The 20,437-nt window shown below is 43.6% G+C and overlaps 1 protein-coding gene across 1 annotated transcript; it reads left to right on the forward strand.

The window, feature by feature from the left end:
• Positions 1–404: 404 nt before the first annotated feature.
• Positions 405–12,258, forward strand: LOC310854175 (thiamine transporter 1-like). The gene is made up of 9 exons (XM_083758708.1): positions 405–654; positions 4,898–4,986; positions 6,083–6,320; positions 6,824–7,057; positions 8,471–8,614; positions 8,932–9,028; positions 10,506–10,698; positions 11,268–11,409; positions 11,868–12,258. The coding sequence occupies exons 1-9, from the start codon at positions 532–534 to the stop codon at positions 12,015–12,017; spliced, it is 1,410 nt and encodes a 469-aa protein (XP_083614834.1). The 5' UTR covers positions 405–531; the 3' UTR covers positions 12,018–12,258.
• The last annotated feature ends 8,179 nt before the right edge of the window (positions 12,259–20,437 follow it).

Genomic DNA, 20,437 nt, shown 5'->3' on the forward strand with positions numbered 1-20,437 from the left:
AAGCATACATTAACCACCTAAGCCACATTTCGGCATTTGAAAATAGCCGATCTACAAGCTCAATGTGTTGCGATGCATTGTGAGCTTGTATATCTGCTATACATTTGAAAACATGTAATGGGGCATTCGGCATAATTAGTAGTTTCTACTTTAAATGCATTTGGATGCCAATACTTTTGCACTTTTACTCAAGTACATTTTGAATTTCGGACTTTTACTTGTAACAGACTATTTCTAGTACTACTTAGTTTGCAGTATTGGTACTTAAGTAATACTGTGAAGTTTCAGTGCTTTGTTTGCTTGTTTCGCGAGTTGCTTGTTTCTCTCGCGAAATCTGGCAACACAGTGGGGGGCGGTGTCGTCATTTCCACGCGACGGACTACAAATAAATGACACAAGGAGGAAGCAAGCAAGGTGGAGGAGGTCGTGCGAGATGAATGGAAGAGAAGAGCCAGTGTCACTGACCAGAAGGATGAATATGAAGAGGCAGTGAACAGTTCCTCCGGTACTTCCAGTAGATACCAGACCGACATGTCCTCGTGGCTGTGCCCCACCGTGCTGCTGTGTGTCTACGGCTTCTTCTCCAGCTTCAGACCATACGAGCCTTTCCTCACCGCCTTCCTGCTGCAGGACAAGAACCTCACTCTGACACAGGTATACTAAGTTTAATAATAATACTTATTAATACATAATATAATAAACTCACGCTCGCTGACACAGGTATACTTTAATAATAATTAATCCTTCCTTTTGACCTGCATTCTGCAGGCATAAGGTATCATGTTTACTGTAAAGCAAAATTCATGTGTTCAAGAAACATTTAAGCTGCAATTTGGCAAACATCACTGAATAGCACAGAACCAAAAGACAGCATTTTTTTCTGTCATCACATTTCTTGTTCAAAAGAGATCAAACATGCATAGTTCAATTAGTCTATACAAGGAATACAAGGATGCTGGTGGAACCATCCTTGCTCGTAAAAAGTTGGTATCAAACCTAGTTTATTACTTTATTATGTTTTATTCCCCTGGGTTGGCACAGATTTGTTTTTTCAGCAAAGGTTATATCACAGACATAGCAATTGATGCAATATCAAAGAAGATCTACAGAGATATTGAGATTGATGGTGAATATTATACACTCATATCAATAAAGCCATTTGCTCCCAGTTCCAAAGTGACACTCTCATGGACCTTCTGACAAAAATAAGCCAAAGGCTACACAATTCCTTGCCAGGTAGCCTATAATGATTGTGAACATGATCACAGCAATAATACAAAAGCAAGCGACGAATCTTCTGATGAGGAAGAAGTTGATGTTTAACCGTCATGCAAGCTGGACTACAAGTTGCACACATTAAAAGTTTATTTATACCTAAAACCACCTTGGTCATAGGGTCGGATAGCGCCCCTCAAACATTATGAATATCAACTCCGATAATCGGTCGACCCCCATTTTCTGTGTGCAGTTCTTACACAAAGGCTCTACCTACCCAGGGTAATCCTTCAAGGAATGTTGTTCGAGTCCTAGAATTTGTTAATCCCAAAATCATGAAGTGTTCCATCAAGTCAAGTCAAGCCTGGTAATGATTTTACCAGCAACTATTGTCACGGGGCAGCCCAGTGCTTCCCAAACCTTTAGCCCATGACTCAAACTAGTGAAAATGGCAGTTTGACAAGCTCACAGCGTGCCACTTCGCGCGTCGGCTATTTTCACTACTACTTGCACATGTATTATTTTTCTACTTCTTGGAATTACTGAAACAAATCATTGAATTTGTTTTTTAATTTATGAAAAGTTTTGCTTTTTTTGGAGGGGGGAATGTTTTTTTTAAATAACAATTGGAGGAAGTTACTAATGTTGCTATGGAGAGGGAAGTCTGGAGCTCTCTGGTGGAGCTGCTGTTGCCCCTACGTGACCCGACTACGGATAAGTGGTTGAAGATGGATGGAATTGTAACAAATGTAGGAAACACAGAAATAAAGGGACCCATAAAAAAAAATCCGCAATCCACAAATGGGATCCGACCCACTGTTGGGAACCAGTGCTTTAGACTACCACCCTGACTTGGAATCAGCCTGGGGACCACTGTTGTGTTAGGTGGGGAGCACACTCAACCATTGACTACTAATAATGACTATCAGACAATCCGGTGCACTTCCCCCTCTTGAGATTCTAACTCCCTTTTTCTGCTTGAATGTCTTGACCTCCAACTTGTCAGTAAATGACTACATGGATGGTCATCATAGGTCACCAGATCATTCAGTTCACGGTTTCTCAACTAGTGGAAATATTATTTTTTATTTAATCAACAAATCCTACATTACTAAATGCATGGTCAGGGACCTCATGCAATACCTCCACCGACCACCAGTGGTCCACGTGTAGAATTGTAGATTGGTGCCTGGAGGGGAGGTGAACCCATGACCTGATTACGAGACCACCTCTCTCTACCCACTACTAAACCAAGGGTTCCCAAACTTTTCAGGCCGTGACCCCCTCCAAAATAACCATATTTGAACTGGGAACCGTGCCACCCTGGCAAGCGATTGGATTGTAACTAGCATTAAATTTTAAGTTTGACTCTTAAATATTGTGCAAATAGCTGAACCGCAAGCTCACGAGGCGTTGTTGTGAGCTTGTAGATCGGCTATTTTTACAATGTTTGCCTATTATGTAATATTCAGCGAATTTTGTATTAAAAAGGTCTTAAGTCATTGAACTGTAATTTAAATGTTCAGATACCCTGTGTAAACTGTTTGCAAAAATGTAAATTGCATTATACATTAACCCAGGGGTTTTCAACAGGTATTCCGTGGTCCACGGACCCTGACCTGCATTTAGTAATGTAGAATTAGTTGATTTTTTTTAATGTCTTTCCACTAGTTGAGAAACCGTGAAGTGAATGACCTGGTGACCTCTGTCCAATCGTCCATGTAGTTATTTTACTGACAAGTTTGAGGTCAAGAAATTCAACAGAAAAGGGGAGTTAGAATCTCAAGAGGGCGAGGTGATTGTCTGGTTGAGTCATTATGGGGAAACTATTACCATCGGTTGAGAAACAGTGCGATGTGTATACACATGGGATGCATCATGCATAGCAAGTGTTACAAAAGCACTAATCTTAGCCCGTATCCCCACCAAACACAACAGTGGTCCCCAGGTTGATTCTTAGTCAGGGTGGTGGTCCCTCATTCACAAGTTGAAAACAGGTTCAGGTTCATTTATTTGTTTGTCCCCGTGGGGCAATTTGGTTTACAGCAAGGCATAACACAGGCAGGTAACATGAAACACAAACACAGTAAAAAGGCACATAGTACACATGGAACATTAAAACAGGATGGCAGTTCAAGGTATCGGTGTAACATTATAATTCATAACTTTTCCAGAAAGTTGTATACATAATTAATACAAGTGAGTCAGGTGACAACTGACAAGTTACCTCCTCTTATCGGCATTTAGAGCCTGGATAGCTACATGCACGAAGGAGAACTTATACCTGTTGCTTTTGGCCCCTGGAACTTTTAGGCGAATGCCAGAGGGAAGCAGCTTGAACTCAGAGCTGAGGGGATGGGAGTTGTCCGTTGTTACGACTCACTGAGTCTAGGTCGGTTATGAGTAAGAAGGCAAGATGGTATCTGCCAAAAAGTTGTTTATTTTCATTACTTTTCTGTGGCATACAGAGAGGAACAATGAATGAGCAACAATAGTGAACAAGGTGAGCAGGCTACGCAGGACCATAAAGCAAAGAAAGCTTCAAAATACCCTAACACTGCACCCTATACTAGACCCCCTCCCAATACTGACTATCTGACTGGTAAACAAAAGAAAATGCTAACTGACTCTTATGCCTACCATCAAACAAAAGTACATGTGAAGGTGCCTGCCTAACTAGCTAAGGTGACAATGATGAAAATACTAATATAGAAAATACTACCTGCTCGTGATTCACAATTATATGAAAGCACTTAGGACTTTAAGTATAGCACTTGATAACTCTCTCTTTAGGAGGTTTCTTAGTATATAGACTTTGTACAGGTTGAATGAACTCTCTTCCCTGCACGGAGGGCGCGCTGTCACTTCCCTACTCTAGAGACACAATGACAGTATGACAGCGGCCTGGAACGCAGTCTTCAGTTGGGCTTTATGCCATCAGGCGAGACAGGGTGGAGGCGCTGGTTGGACGTGCAGGATGGGAGTAGGCGGCCGAGGGTGGAGCGTAGGGAACGCTCCCCACCACTGGCTGCGCAGGACGGATCTGCAGGGACGACAAACAGGGCGCGCGCACAGACATAGTAGCAGACCCGCGCCCCGACATCCGTAACATCCGTACAAATGGACTTGGCTTTCTTAAGCACCTGATTTTTAAATACTTGGTCTAGACTACTGAAATTAACTCCGGCAATCTTCGAGGCCGTTCTCACAATCCTACCAAGGTGGTTTTTGTCCTTTTCGTTTAGGTTTCCATACCAACAAATGATGGAGATAACTGACTGAATAAAGGCACTGTAGAACAGTTTCATTAGGGATTTGTCAACCTGAACCACTGCATGAACCCCTCTTTGTAACTACACCTTTCAAGACGGGAAGGTTGTTGCTGTACAGTTTATAGCAACATAATTTAAGGTTTTTCAGAACTTTGGTCAGGATTTGGAAGGGGCTTTTAAAAAGAATCTGCCTGCATGTCCTAAAGATGTTAAATGTAGTATTTATACTGTATGTTTGTTTGATTACTGCTTAGTGAGAAAATAATGTTGGACATCATAAGCTAATCAAGAAACCCTGGGTTTCCCCCAGTTTGGGAGCCAGTGCTAAATAAGTCCATTCATGCTCATATTGACTCTTAACCACCTAAAACGGAAATTAATTCAGTTCTCTTGTTCTTTCACCTTTTCAGGTAGTGACCGAGATCTACCCAATATGGACATACTCCTACCTGGTGCTGCTGTTCCCTGTGTTCCTGGCCACAGACTACCTGTGCTACAGGTACTGTTAACACTTTGACTGGGGAATTAATTAAATCGCAAAGCATGCATACGTTCACTGCCTGGATCTCACTAACCTTTGAAGAACGACCGCGCCGACATCATCGTTCCTTGTCATGAAAATCCGCTTTAACCCATTCTGACCTGAGATCAGATTCATACGAGGTTTCCACTGGACACACGCTGGTCTGATGAACCCATTCTGACCTGAGATCAGATTCTAAAAATGTCAGTCGTTCTTCGATTTTTTTCTAAAATAGCAGACCTACAAGCTCGTATCGCGCCACTCGGTGGCGCGATATGAGCTTGTAGATCTGCTATTTTTCAATAGCTAAAGCATAACATGATGCCGACACCAAAATGAGTGCCCGGTCAGAATGGGTTAAAATGGTGTGATCTTTTGTCGTAGTGTTTAAAAATAATCCAAAGTGGCGATCACGGCAACAGGGCGCCGGAGGAGGAACGCCACCGCCGCGCACCACCGCCGCCATTGGAATGCGTTAGGCCTCAATTTCCCAGAACCCTTTGCATGCCAGTGCGGCGGATGTTTTTCCGATGACTTAATCAAAATGCATCACCTATCCCATTCTGTCTGATGAAAACCCTGCCTTCGTCTTAAAACGTATTAAAACGCAAATTAAACAATGAAATCATAACCCATTATTGGGAGGGAAGCTGTTCTACAATCAATTAACTCGTGAATGGGGGCGTGTTAATATTGTTGACTGAAACTGGTGAAAAAAAAAAAAAAAGATTCACTGACTAACTTAAAATGACCCAAAACTTTTTTTTTGATCGTATCGCGCCACCGAGTGGCGCGATACGAGCTTGTAGGTCTGCTATTTTTTGAAAAATCTAAGAACGACTGACATTTTTAGAATCTGATCTCAGGTCAGAATGGGTTAATCAGGACCAGTGTGTGTCCGGCGGAAACCTCGTATGAATCTGTTCTCAGGTCAGAATGGGTTATTAAGGTAATAAAGTGGTTAATCTCCTTTAACTGCTCTGCCCTCTGAGCGACTGCTTTTCCCCCGCGGCGGCGGGATAATAAAGCTATAATCCATCTATGTGTGTATTATTATTATTATTATTATCAGGCCCGTTCTGCTGCTGCAGGCAGCCAGCCTGGTGGTCACCTACTCTGTGCTGCTGACGGCGCGGGGCGTCATGGCCATGCAGCTGGTGGAGCTGGTCTTCGGCCTGGCCACGGCGGCCGACGTGGCCTACTACTCCTACATCTACAGCGTGGTGGAGCCGGCGCGCTACCAGAGGGTGACGGGCTACTGCCGCGGCGTCTCGCTGCTGGGCTCGGCCGCAGGCTCCCTGCTGGGACAGGTACGGTACAATTGGGCATCTAGCAGACACTCTTAATCCAGAGCGATTTTCAGTAAGCAAGAACAACGCATGTGAATGCATGACATTTTAAATTCATAGAAATGGTAATCTAAGGACCTATATCGTATACAGTAGAATATTGAAACTATAAACTAACATAGTACATTGAAGTTATAAACCCTATAGGATGTTGTGAATGTGATGCGTTTGTTTATTATTTGTTAATCTACCACTTGACATGGTAGAGTATAAAGCTCAGTATAAAAGGCTGCTGGCGACAAACAGATTCAGTTTATGTTAGGATGGATGAGAGCTATAGAGCTCCACCAAGTCACCTGTGTTGGACCTCCTGTTTAAACTTATTTTTGAGTCGTTGCACTGTTGCAAGCACCTGCCTCTGTACTGCTTCCAGATGCTAAATGGCTCATTCCTACAAAGACATTAGTTTAGACTGGTCATCAGGTCTCACTGGGTCACTGTCCTCCCCCCCCCCCACTGGACAGGTGCTGGTGTCCGCGCTCCACGTCCCTCTGTGCTACCTGGTGGGCCTCACCCTGGCGTCGGCCGTCTCTGCCTTCCTGGCGCCCTGGTTCCTGCCTGTGGCCAGCAAGAGCTTGTTCTTCCACAACAAGGGCGCGGGAGACAGGGCGGAGCCTCCGGGCCTCCTCGGGGACCACACAGAGGACACCGAGAGCAAAGTTCCTCTGAGTGTAGAGGACTGCGACCTGACGACGGCGGTGAGTCGCTCGTTTTTTTTAAAGGAGACTGTTAATTCTACAGATGTTTGGAAATGGACATCAGAGGTTTCTGCCGGACAGTGACGCATTCAAAATATGTATAAATGAAATTTCGTGATGACAAAATACATTTTAGTATACTTGGTCAACTAAAATCTTATGATATTTAGTCGACTAAAACTAGACTAACACTACATTCCAGGTGACTAAAATGTGACTAAATTAAGTTTCATTCCAAAGACTATGACTTAAACTAAAATGGAAATTTGCTGCTAAAATGGAAATTTGCTGCCAAAAACACTGTGATTGACACATCATCAAAGTGTCCACACACTGGAAGCTGTTGCCAAATCTCTGTGGGGCCAGAACCAGTTGCTTCAGTGCGTTTCAGGTTACAGACAGTTAGTTGCCCAAGGTGAGAATGTAGACTGAAGGACGCACAACTAGGTCTGTCACAATTATTACACAATCACCAAAAAGCTATATTTGAGATGTAATTAAGCCCTGCCCACTCCCACTTACTACTTGGACACTCCCACTTAGACCCTTTCCAGCCGAGCTCATTCAATCCAATGTAAATATCATGGATTTTACACATTAAATACTGGTTCATTTTTGGAACCAGAACTTCAAAATATCTTCCAAATCCGTCAACAGGCCTGCCATATGCACTGGAAAAATATGTGCGTCTCGTTCATTTTTTAAACAATGTTTTATCATATAGGAAAACTATTGGTGGAGAGGTTTGTCTAACCCATGTTATGCTTACTGTAGCTGTGACGGGACCATAGCAGTTTGGGGAGGGGCTTAGCTATAGGTCAATTGTCAATTTCCACGTTGATAAATGTTCATATACTTCGAAACATTTTGTAAAAAAAATAGAAAATAGTGGGTTTTTTTTTTTTTTACCTGGTCACATTTAAATCGATGCTGCATAAGAAATATTAATTTATACATGGACACCATATGTCCAAAACTGTTTTTCAGGATTCAAATTGAAAAGTAGCAGAACTGAAGGGTTGAACAGCACATTTTGAAAAATAGAAGATCTACAAGCTCATAGCGCGGCACAGAGTGCCGTGCTACGAGCTTGTAGATCTGCTATTGTTTATTAATCGTGAAAATGTGGCACAAATTTAGATTATTTCGGAACAAACTTTATTTTACCTCAAATCTTGCTTCTGGGGGATCCCTGGAACCACATATTTTCAGATGGGGTCGGTGGCCAATTACATACATTTTCTGGGACCTTTAAACTTTAAAAACCACTGATGTAAAAACATACGTTTTTCTGAAAACGGTCATGATTTAGAAGACATTTGTAGAATCGGGTCATAATTGGTTCACTCTGTTCTCTGTATCATCATGACACATCTGGCTCATTTTGACTTGTCACTGTGGTCTCCTCTCCAGGTCCCCAGGGACAGCCAGGCCACCGGAGGGAGCCACAGCAGCGTGCTGCGCCTCCTGTGGGAGGACTTCCTCCAGTCCTACTCGTGTCGCCCCCTGCTGGCGTGGTCGGCGTGGTGGGCCCTGTCCACCTGCGGCTACTTCCAGGTAGGCCTTTCGCCAATCTTAACACATTTGTTTTGAGGGGCGCTAGCCCAGCTTTGCATGTTTGTGTGTACCACAGACTAGGATTTGATTGGCTGATGTATGACGATAAAAGTGCCCCTCACTTCACCTGAGTGTGATTTTTAAGTCGACGATTGATTGTGACACAAATGATTGCGTTTAACGATTGTGCTTTTGGCATTGGAAATATAAATGGCATCCACATGTATGAACATGCAGACGATTATGACTATTGCGACCAAATAATTGCAATTAGACGATTATACTGTATGTACTAATTTTGCCACGCCTACTTCCAGGTGCTCAACTATGCCCAGGCGCTGTGGGAAGAGGTCTTGCCCTCGCAGCACTCCGACATCTACAACGGCTACGTGGAGACTCTGTCCACACTGATAGGTGAGGCTACACGTGGTCTCTGTTAAGGCCTATTCATAGTCTGGATCTTCGGTGGTGACCACCGGAGCTGTAATAACGTGGCCTGGGGAGAGCGGTGGTTTGCTCTTCACCGCGGCTCCGTGACGTCATGTTGTAGTTGCGGTGGTCACCTCACCACCGATAAATCAGACTATGAATAACGCTTTATTTAAATCATGGCTTCCCAAACATGTGGTTGCGGTGGACTTTTTTGTCTTTATTTTTCTTTGCCACAGACATAATACGTATGTTATAAGACGTAACACTAAAGCCAAATTCCAATACCCAAAATCTCGGCCACTAGCTCACTCCCACTCATTCGGGGTCATTCCAGCTTTTCCCGGAAATGGTTAACGTTCCAATTGTTAATGTGCTCCATCGAGGAGGCGAGTGGAGGAGGCGAGTGGGCACTCCGAGAGCTCATAGAGCGAGTGTACCAGGTGCAGGCCCGGTGGGTTTTTTTGTCTCCTCGCGGCGGATTTCTGCATCACGTGTGCAAGTTTTCTTTTTCCTTCTCCAGTGACCTAAGTCCTCCTCCTCCAGAAAACACTGCTTGAAACCCGATACTATGCAGCTGACCCAACACATGCATGCGCACACATTAAACTAAAAAGCATTGGTGTTTGTTCATTTTTGCTGAATTAATAGAGCTTCAGAATGAAAAGTCTATAGCCTACATGTGTGAAAGTGAAAGGACCACAACAAGCCACTGGCTTTATTGCGTTGTGTGATATAAGCATAATACAAGTATACGCTATATAAATATAGGCTATATTGTGTGCACTTCATCTGCCTCAAAAGCTAGTTAATTTCTCATGCCTGACTGCACCGACTGCTATGAATGACGGTGACAAATGTGGTGGTTTATACGAGCAAAAAGGGCTGCGGGCAGGTCAGGAATTCACTTCACAATCATAATATAAGTTTGCGCATCCTGGCGCTTATTCACTTCACGAGGCAAATCCAAGTCTCCACTCCTCTGTCCTCGCTTCGGATCCTCTCCTCCTCGCTGGGGGCGTGGCTAAGGTGCGAGTGGAGGACCTGAGGAAAGTGAGCGAGTGCGAAGGTTTTCCAATGTTCAAATGTTCCATTTGTACACAAGGGGAGGCCTTGCAAATAAAACATTTGAGATCCACTATGACTAGTGGACTGCTAATGTGCCACACTACAGTGTCGTAGTAAATGCGTTCCATAGATATTCAGAAGAAAACATGGACACTTGACATTCAGTAATTGGGTCTTGTAAATATTTTGCCACGGATACATTTGTTGTACGTGTAGCAGAGTGGCTCACAGCCTCAACCTGATGACCTCAAAAGTCTAATATCTCCCCCGAAACATGGGCATTTGCCTTTGGCTTTGGTTAAGATGTTGGCTTCCCACATAGGATTCCCGGGTGTTACATATGGACATGTTGATGACCCCTGGTTCTGACCTTGCCCTCTCTCTCTCTCCACAGGGGCGCTGGCAGCGTTGGCGGTGGGCTACGTGCAGGTGTCCTGGGCCGTGTGGGGAGAGCTGGCGCTGTGCGTGTTCTCCGTGGTCATGGCCGCCTCGGTCTACGTCATGGACCTGGTCAGGAACATCTGGGTATGCTACGCGTCCTATGTGCTCTTCAGGGCCACGTACGTGCTGCTCATCACCATCGCCACGTGAGTTACACCTCCACCCATACAACCAGGAAAGCCATATTTTAGATTTCAAACGTTTTTTTTTTTACGTTATGTTTTTACAGCGTCACACCTCAAAAGTAGCAGATCCATAAGCTCGAAAGTTTTGAACTTTTAGATCTGCTACTTTTGCTATTTTATTTTATTTGAAACCTGAAAAGTAACACTTTTGGACATTTCTTTTAGACCCCACAGAGACTACATATTATCTGGTTGTTTTTTCAGAAAATGTAGCTAGTTCTTAGAAATGGCCTCAGGTCTAACGGGTTAATGAATAAATCCAGACCGGTTGTTCACTAGTTTATTTTTATTTTATTTTTTAAGATATTTTTTTTGCGGCTTACGCCTTTTATTGATTTTTTTGAAGGGACAGACAGTAGGCTGACAGGAAACGGGAGAGAGATGGGGGGATGACATGCAGTAAAGGCCGTGTCGGGTCCGGGAGTCGAACCCGCGGCACACTGCGACTGGATTACCAGTCCGGTGCCCAGACCGTTACGCTACGGCCTGGGCCGTTCACTAGTTTATTAAAAAAGAATGTTTACCTGCAGGTACCAGATAGCGGCTAACTTGAGCATGCAGCGCTACGCGCTGGTGTTTGGAGTGAACACCCTGGTGGCTCTGCTGCTGCAGTCTCTGCTCACCGTGGTGGTGGTGGACAGCAGAGGCCTCGGCCTGGACGTCTTCACTCAGGTGAGGAACTCTGCTGGCCTCGGCCTGACCCTGACCAAGTTATTTCATGTCAAGGACCTCCAAATTGTCACTCAGACCCCCATTTGAAAATGTATGCCAGGGACCCCCATAAGAGAAGATCTTTACGGCTCTAGCGGTGATTCTCAACCTGTTGACATGCATTAGTCTACAGACCCCCATTTAATTTCTATCTCTGGGACCCCCAATTTATATTGTAAAATCAAAGTTAATTTAACTGAGTGTACAAATGGAACCAAACTGAGTTACAGACCCATAAGGGTCCATTTGGTTCCAAACTATCATTTAGCTGGGGACCCCCTAGAACTCCCTCAAGGACCCCTGGGGTTCCCCGGACCCCACTTTGGGAACCACTGCTGTAATGAACCAGGGGGGAAGGTGTTGTCATGTGGTTCTTTTCTTTTACAAGAGAGAATCTCTCCTCTCGTCTTTGCCTGCAGTTTCTCATCTACGGCTGCTACTTTGCCGCGATCGCCTCCGTCTTCCTCCTGGCGGGACTCTACAGGCTGGCCTCCAGGAGGCGCTCTACACCAGATGCCCCAGACGATCGCCTCCAAGAACTCAGTTCTGACCGAACACAACCTCTATGATAAGTGGCAGCAACCAAGACGTTGTGTTCCTTATCGACAGTAGCACTATGCACTAAAGGGGCGCCAGTGGCTCAGGGGTAGAGTGGGGTAGAGGCTGTGGCCGGTAGCAGTTTGATCCCGGGCTCCCCCAGAGTTGGTGTCGAAGTGTCCTTGAGCAAGACTCTGAACCTTTAATTGCTCCTGAAGTGCATGTTGGTGCCTTCCTTGTATGGTTTCCTCTGCCATAGGTGTGTGTGTGTGTGTGTGTGTGTGTGTGTGTGTGTGTGTGTGTGTGTGTGTGTGTGTGTGTGTGTGACTGGGTGAATGCAATACACAATGCTATGTAAAGCGCTTTGGATAAAAGCGCTTTATAAATGCACCATTTAAAGCCCACATGCACTAGGACGCACTAGGGCAGGTGGCAATCGGTTACTCAAAGTGAGCGGTTGTGTTTTCTGTGTGGTTTCATGCGGTAGAGCGCAAACACTTATTGACGAACAGACAATCTGTAGAAGGTTACGATGCTCACGGTAAAATACAGAAGGTCAGAAGGCTAATTTAACTCTTAAGGGTGTAAACATAGTACATGCCAATCTTACATCCAAACTCTTCAATTGGCTTTTTATTTGTACACTTTCATAGTTAGGTTAACACCATCGGGGCCCATAACGTAAATCAAGTTCAAGTGCACGGTCATGTGCCCGAGACGGAGATTAATAATCTCCGTCAAATTAGTGCTATGAAAACTGATCGCATCGCTCTACAGCCTAGAGGCGTTTGCTGACGATGGGCACATTTTATTAATGGATTAAATAGGCCCGGGCCCTCAAGGTGTTAACAGTCTGGATTTGTAGAATCAGAACACTAAAATCAGCACACTAAAATCAGCAGTTCTTTCACTGAAGTAGACTTTCGTTTTCAGCTACTTTTGGAAAAGCAATAATTAAAGAGTAGGTTACAGTTGTACAGTAATAACACTAATGCTACACATTGTATTGTAACGCACTTTATAGTCGCAAATCTCAAAGTGACTTGGCATAAAAAGTCACGCAAATAGATTAGATAATTGTGCTGTTATTCCATTTTCTTTCAGAATGATATTCTGAACTGAAGATGAGATCGGTTGGTAGGATGGTATTCATATTGAAACGGTTGCATCAGGATGTAACTAGAGGTGTCCGATAATAGCATACAGATATTTTCCGATATCACACTTTTACAGTATAGTTTTATTTATTACTTCAACTGCTGTATGGTTTTATGAATGCATCCAGTGAGGCATCACAATACAATTAGGCATACTATTAATTCCACGACGGGAGATAATATGTGCTGTTGATACCTATAGCACTATTGGTAGATATCGATTAGGAAAATCTGATATCGGCTGAAAAGCCGATATTTAACCATATGTAACGGTTACTGTTACACACCTGGTTGTTTGACACATTCAGGATGTAAACGTAAGCATCTACGTTGCTGTTCTATCACCACTGAACTGTAGAAGGGATTGCTTTGTGGGATGCATTCAGGATGTAACTATAATAATTAATATGCAACTACGTTACTAAGGGTAACCTGCAGAAGAGCTACTTTTGTGCATTTACCCAAGCAGCATTGAACACAATGATGTAATATTACCTTTTAATTTGAGTGATATTTAAGCAACAGTACTTCTACTTTAATAATATTTAAGAGACAGTGCTTCTACTTGAGTAACACATTCTACCACTCTCCTCCCTTGCTGGTATTGAAACCAAAATTGTGTGTGGCGCATATATATATATATATATATATATATATATTTATTTATTTTTCAATATTTTGGCTATGTTTATCACTGACATTTTGGGTCACATGCAAAGTCATTATGTGCACACTCTCTTTGGATACTTGAAATCGCTGCCTTAAAGTTTCCATAGTGCCTAGGCAAAGGGTTCCCGAACTTTTTATGCCGTGACCCCCCCCCCCCCCCCCCCCCCCAACATATTCCTGTTTGAACTGGGGACCCCCCTCCCCACACTGACAACTTGACAAGCACTTGGAATTGTAGGAGTTGAGGCCTTATGTTTTGTTTGACTTGGTGTCACAGTTAAACAATGTGAAAATAGCCGATCTGCAAGCTCACAACACGGGTCGTTTTAGTTGCCAACAGTTAATTTTCAGCATTACTTTATTGATGGGCCTAGTACAATCTCACCTGTTGCAGCCAAACTTAATTTGCGAGCATGTACTTGCGTGGAACAAGTGGTTAGTGTGGTAGTAGCCTGGGGTCCACCTATGCTTTCTATGGCATAGGCAGTAGGGCTGCGAATCTTTAGGTGTCCCACGATTCGATTCGATTCCGATTCTTGGGGTGACGATTCGATTCAAAAACGATCTTTTCGATTTTTCCGATTCTCTATTCAAAAAAGATTTCTTTCCGATTCTAAAGCAGTTTTTTATTTTTATTAAAAACAATTAAATAGAATTTTAGCATGATCTACTCCAGTCTTCTGGCATGAAAGCAGAGTACATTTAGTAAAAAGCTTGTATAATTGTAAAGGTTTTATCAACTGAATGATTTAAACACACAAAGGTTAAATCCAAGAGTAAGAACATGTCTCATTTATTTAGCTTGCACAAATTTGAACCAGTACAAAAGTTACAAAATCTCTTCTCACTCAATACCGGAACAATACATTCGTATTAAAACAGGTGTAAAATAAATACAATTGGCAGGCTTAGCTTAGCTGGTAGTAAATGCACTATGCAGAAACCCAGGCCATAATGCATTGCATGCACAGGTAGTACCTGTGCATGTTTTTTTCTGTCCAATCGATTTTTGGAAAATGAGAATCGATTCTGAATCGGTCGGCCGGGGGCGACGGAGACCATCGCCCCAACCCTTCCGAACGGCGTTCGCCTATCCCTTAGGACCGACTGACCCATGTTCAACTGCTGTTCACATGGAACCCTTCTCCACTTCGGCCTTCAAAGTTCTCGTTTGAATATTTGCTACTACCACCAAGATCTTACTTTTATTTTTTTGACAGCCCTAATAGGCAGCTCCCGGTAGGATCCGCCGGGAGAATCTAGACGCAGCTGCAATTTAACAAAGGTGCAGAAGATCAGAAATCAGCAGAGACTGATCGACGTTTGTGCTACTCTATGCTGAATTGAAGTGGACTCGGACCCAGACTTTTTTGTTTCTCCCTGGAAATAAAAACGTCTGGGTTTCCGAGGCTAGTGTGGTAGTGATTCTCAAACGTTTTTGCCTTGTAGCACTTCTTCCTGATTCCTGGATCAGAAGTACCCCCCCCTTTACACAACTACATGTTGCTTAGACAAAGAGAACCACAGTCAGTCAGGGGCATAGAGGTTTAAAAAAAGTCGTGACCACATTGTCTGATCTGAGGCAGTGCAAGTGTTGATGCAGGTCTCTCTCACCTTACAATACTGCCGTTGATGTTTTTGAAGCCCCCTTTCGGTGGTCTTCTCCCTCCCACATCCAGTCGGAGATTTTTGAGTGGTGCCTAACCGATCTAATGAACAGCTATGTCTGCTCCTATGCATGTCTGTCCGTTTTGAGTACATACAGCTGCAATACCGCTGGGTGACCTAAAGTGGCACTGTTGGGCAGTGTAAAGGGCTACAGTACAGCTGTTGAGCTTCTGGTCGTTGATGGCTCGAATTAAACTGCAGGTGCCACTCATGGTGGTGTTCTTCCATCAATTCCTTTAAGTTTCAGCTTTTTCAACCACCCGGAACCCAAAGACAATTTACAAATGGACACATTTAAAACGATCTAAAATGTCAGGGCTTGAAGTAAAGTCCAGTGTGAATTCTCTTGCGTCTCTTCAGGTTAGACATGTGTCCCACATTGAGCACATTCACAGCAGTAAGGTTTCTCTCCAGTGTGCATTCTCTCGCGTGGTCTTTAACTACTACAGTATATTATGTTTGACTTTGCCATTTGGCCAGCTGCTCATCATGTCGTTCATCATGTTGCTGCTGTCGGTCATGTTGGGCAAGCTGCTCATTAGTGATCGACAATGGACATGGATTTTGGCCGATATATCCGATAACCTATTAGTGGACAATCAAAAAGCCTGATAGCCGATATTATGAGCCGATTATGAATAACATAACTTTCAACACAAGAATTCCTTTAAATGTATTGGAGAACATTTATTGCTTTTCAAAAGCAAGCACAAGAACAACATTGCATCAAATGCATTTAAACAAGTGCAATGTACTGTAGCAGCATGGAACATTCAACACAGACGGTTCCTTTTTCTTCTCATAGATTCATTGCAGCGACTTCACTAAAGATTAAAGACACGCTCACTTTGTACGGGTGGTGGGCAGAGATACTTTCTAGCTAGTGGTGCAAGAAGCTTGAAGTGCTTTTCATTCTGACTCCTCCACTGCAAAGGATCACCTGTTAGCCTGTCAATCGCTGGCTCTCTTACGTAGCGCTGTAGCTGTTCATCAAGGTCTTCTTTGTCTGATGGGCCAGCCACCGCATGGCGCCCTAGCAGAGACTGGTACATGTCATCAATGCGGCAACGAGGTGTCTGCTGTGCCTCTGTCCGTTGCCTTTTGTGGGTCCCAGGGCCATCACTCCCATGTGCTGAAGCCTGCTGTCCCTCCTCATCTTCAGATTCCTCACTTTCTTTTTTTTTTTCTTTTTTTATCCCATGATTTTGTAACCCATTTTTCACCCCTGTGTCAATCATCTAATGTGATCCTGGGCTCTACACACCCTCCACCAACCTAGTCCCCATATATGGGGGACAAGGGGAGAGCAACGGACTTGAACTCATGCTTCCTTCATGCCTGAGTGTCCAATATAGCCGGGAATGAAGATGTATATAAAGCCTGCAATAAAAGAAAACGGAAAACTTCTGTTCAACATGTTGCATGTTTGACCAGGAAAACTTCACCAGTGCTCTCCTTTATCTTAAGTATAAGGCTTTTTTCTCCAGTGTGATCGAACCTCGACCTCCCAGTTTCAGGGCGGACACTCTAACCACAAGGCCACTGAGCTAGGAGAAGAAGGGGTAGTACCGCTACCGCAAAGTTGCTGGGCTCCTCTTCCTGATGCAAGAAACCGACAAAGCTTCTTAAACTCTTTCTTTATCTGCTGCTCTATCATAGTTGCATGCCATCTATCATTCTCCTCCATTTTGTCTTTAAAGAGCTTCACTGACTTCAGGAGTTCATCTGAGACACTGTGCAGCTTCATCGATGGCTTACCTGGTGTGTCGGGAATCGGGATTCAGAAAAGCATGCTGGACACAAGTTAAAACCCAACTGTTCGTCCTTCAGACAGAAGAGCCGGAGTGTCTCACCATGCAGAGTGCAGAGAGGTGATCTGTGACTTTTCTCCCCCTGGAAGGTCTTCAATGCCAAGTTGACGGGAGGTTTAATCCTGTGAGGATCTAGTGTTGCAAACAGGACATCGCTTTGTTGGCTTAGCTGTCCAGCATGACACTGTGGCTGCATGGCAGTAAAACGGGATGCTGAAAAATATCACGGCACAGGACTGGACACACAGGACTCTTTATGGGAGTCAAAAATGCAATGTCCCGTCAGGACAATCCTTAAAAGGTGTCATACTGTATGTCTAGAGTTGAATGACAACAACGGACTCGGTGTGTGTCAACTAGAGATGTCCCGATACGGTATCGAGAAAAGTATCGGATCGGCCCTTATTTGTCATATCGGCAAGTGCACATTTGAGTGAGGAGTCTGCTATAAACACAACACAGCTAGATAGCTATAAAAACAACATGAAATCACAATACTGGTATCGGTATCGGCTAACACAGAAATTGAGATATCGGATCGAAAGCGAAAAAAGTGTATCCCTAGTGTCAACTGGTCAGCTTGATGGCTCAACACATGCCTGGTGAGAGGGTGAGGCCATAAGTTGTTCAGTAGTGTGTTAAGAGTCCTGCATAGCTCTCCAGATGTCCAAATATCCCCCCAAAAGGCCCTATAAGGCCTATGCAGCAATGGCTTTGATTTTGCTGCCGAGTGAAACGGTGAATAATAATTTTATATAGCGCTTTCAAGGTACCCAAAGTTGCTTTACAGAACAAAAAGGGTGATAATAATAATAAATAATAATTGATAATAGATAATGACCGTGCGAGCACTGGTGTCTCATCTCCCACGGACACTCTCACTCTTCCCATTACAGAGACAATGCTGCAAGAAATTAATAAATAGTAATTAATAAATGGTAGTAGTAATAGAACAAACATTGAATAACTATTTGGCCAAACGTAATACAAACACCCCTCTTCATGTTCATCAGCAGCAGCAGCATCGTCCGAACGAACTGCAGGCCAGTCATCCCAGTTTGTTGCCTTCCTGTGCCTGATGATGATGATGCGTCTCAGGTGGGGCAAACCATCCCCTAATCACGAAGTGGTAATCAGTTCATTCAGAACATGGCTAACTAGTAATCTTGGCCTATGAGTAATCTTACACATTATACTTTATTTATACTATACTCGACGCGGGGGCGTTTCCGATTTTGTGGCCAATTTTTGTGGAGCTTCATTTCCATTGAAGAAAAAAGTTTGGGAACCACTTATTTATAGGAAATACAATTTAAGCTTGACCAAATGTAGTGTAAAAGTTACAACTAGTTGATAGTCATCACTGTTGAAATACTACTGAGAAGAAGCTGCATACCAGATGTTCCATTAAATGTGCAACAAACAGCCCCTCCTACAGTCCAAACCATGTTAATACACTTTTGTTTATTGATTGGGTCTTCAACAGGGGGTTCTTAGAATTACTACAGGGGTCTTTTGTGTGATGGGACATCCCTATTCTGAGGAGAACTTTAGCCAAAAATAGCCCATCAGAGCGAGGCAATGTGAGCTTGTAGATCGGCTATTTTCGGCAAAGAGGTTTGGTGTAGATGGAAAAGCAGAACAAGTACATAAGATGAAGTTACTGAGTTATTGATGTTTTCAAGTGGTTAAATGTCTGGAAATGCACATCAACCCAACACAACACTGATAGTGATTTCATAGACGCTTCATAGACTTGTTTGACAGCATCTGAAATGCTGTCAAAATAAATTTAAACACAATCTGAAACACCATTTTCTACAATATGTAGTGGGGGTGAAAAATGTTGAAGACCCCTGGTGTTGGTAGTGAATGCCACGTGCCAAACCCTGTGTTTTCAATGTTTTGCTTTTTTTGCAAGTCCATACTGTACCTCGCTTTGTAGGCACGATGTTGACACCAACCTACTGTAAGTCGTCCCTGTCAAGGACAGAAACCTTGTATGTCCATACAAGTGAAAGTGAAAGCCGGCGCTCGTCGGCCTTCACTTTCATTGCGCCATGTTTCAACGAGCCCTCTGACTCGCGCACGTGTTAGACTCCTTGGTCCGTGTTTCCATAGTCAGTGTTTTGAAGCACAATTATTTATCCTAATTCATTTTGAATGGAATTCCAGTATTTAATTTCCTAATAATCATTCTGTTGTCATGCAATTTGTGTTGCTCTTGTTGCACTTGATGTTTATTTTATATTGTATTTTTCTTTCTTCAGTAAATAATTATATATTTTCAGATGTTAATAAATATTCTAGCTACATACTTTGTGAGAGCATTCTTCTGTTCTGGCAATTTTATTACAAATGAGAGGGGGATAAGTTGTGGAGCTAGCTGCTTTAGCAGACAGTTTGAGGGTCCAATGGAGTTGGGAGGTGTTGTCCGAAGCACTTTTTAATACTTTTCATTGGTTCCGATTTTTATAACCAACACATGGACGTAAACAGTGTTCAATAGCATTGAGAAAAAAAAACTGGGAAAAGTTTGGTGCTTTCTGCCGGACAGCAACGGGTTTTTCTGACAACAGACGGTTCACCTCTGACCTCAACAAGTTGTGAGCTTGTAGATCTGCTATTGAAGCATAAATAGTAAATACACACAGCGTAGTGTCATCAGTGCGTTATAGGTGGGGGCGGAGATAATTGGGGGACACCATTTTCAAATCTGATTTAAACAGACTAGCCATTTCTAAAGCAATTGCAATGTCATAGATTTGAGTCATTTGCCTGTGGTCATTGGCTTATTAAATTAAAAGGCATCGGAATTGATTGTTGTCCATACATTAAGGACTAGACAGCCGGTTGAGTCCCAAGATATTTACAGCTATCTGAGTCGCCTGGTAGACACTGGCCTTGTAGTTGCTGTCTGTCCTGAAACTGGGAGGTTGGGGTTCGATCCAGCGACAAATAGTTTTCATAGTCCTCATGGGGGGGCCCTGGCCCTCCGGCCCCCAGACTCTACGTCACTGGTTCGATCCCTGGCCGCCGTGGCCAGGTCATACCAAAGACTATTAAAAACGTGACCCAATGCCTCTCTGCTTGGCATCAATGGGTTTGATTGGGGGGTCAAATCAGCTCACCGCTCCAAGAGATAGG

Source organism: Protomyctophum parallelum (genome assembly GCF_964188405.1).
Source record: "Protomyctophum parallelum genome assembly, chromosome: 23".
NCBI lineage: Eukaryota > Metazoa > Chordata > Actinopteri > Myctophiformes > Myctophidae > Protomyctophum > Protomyctophum parallelum.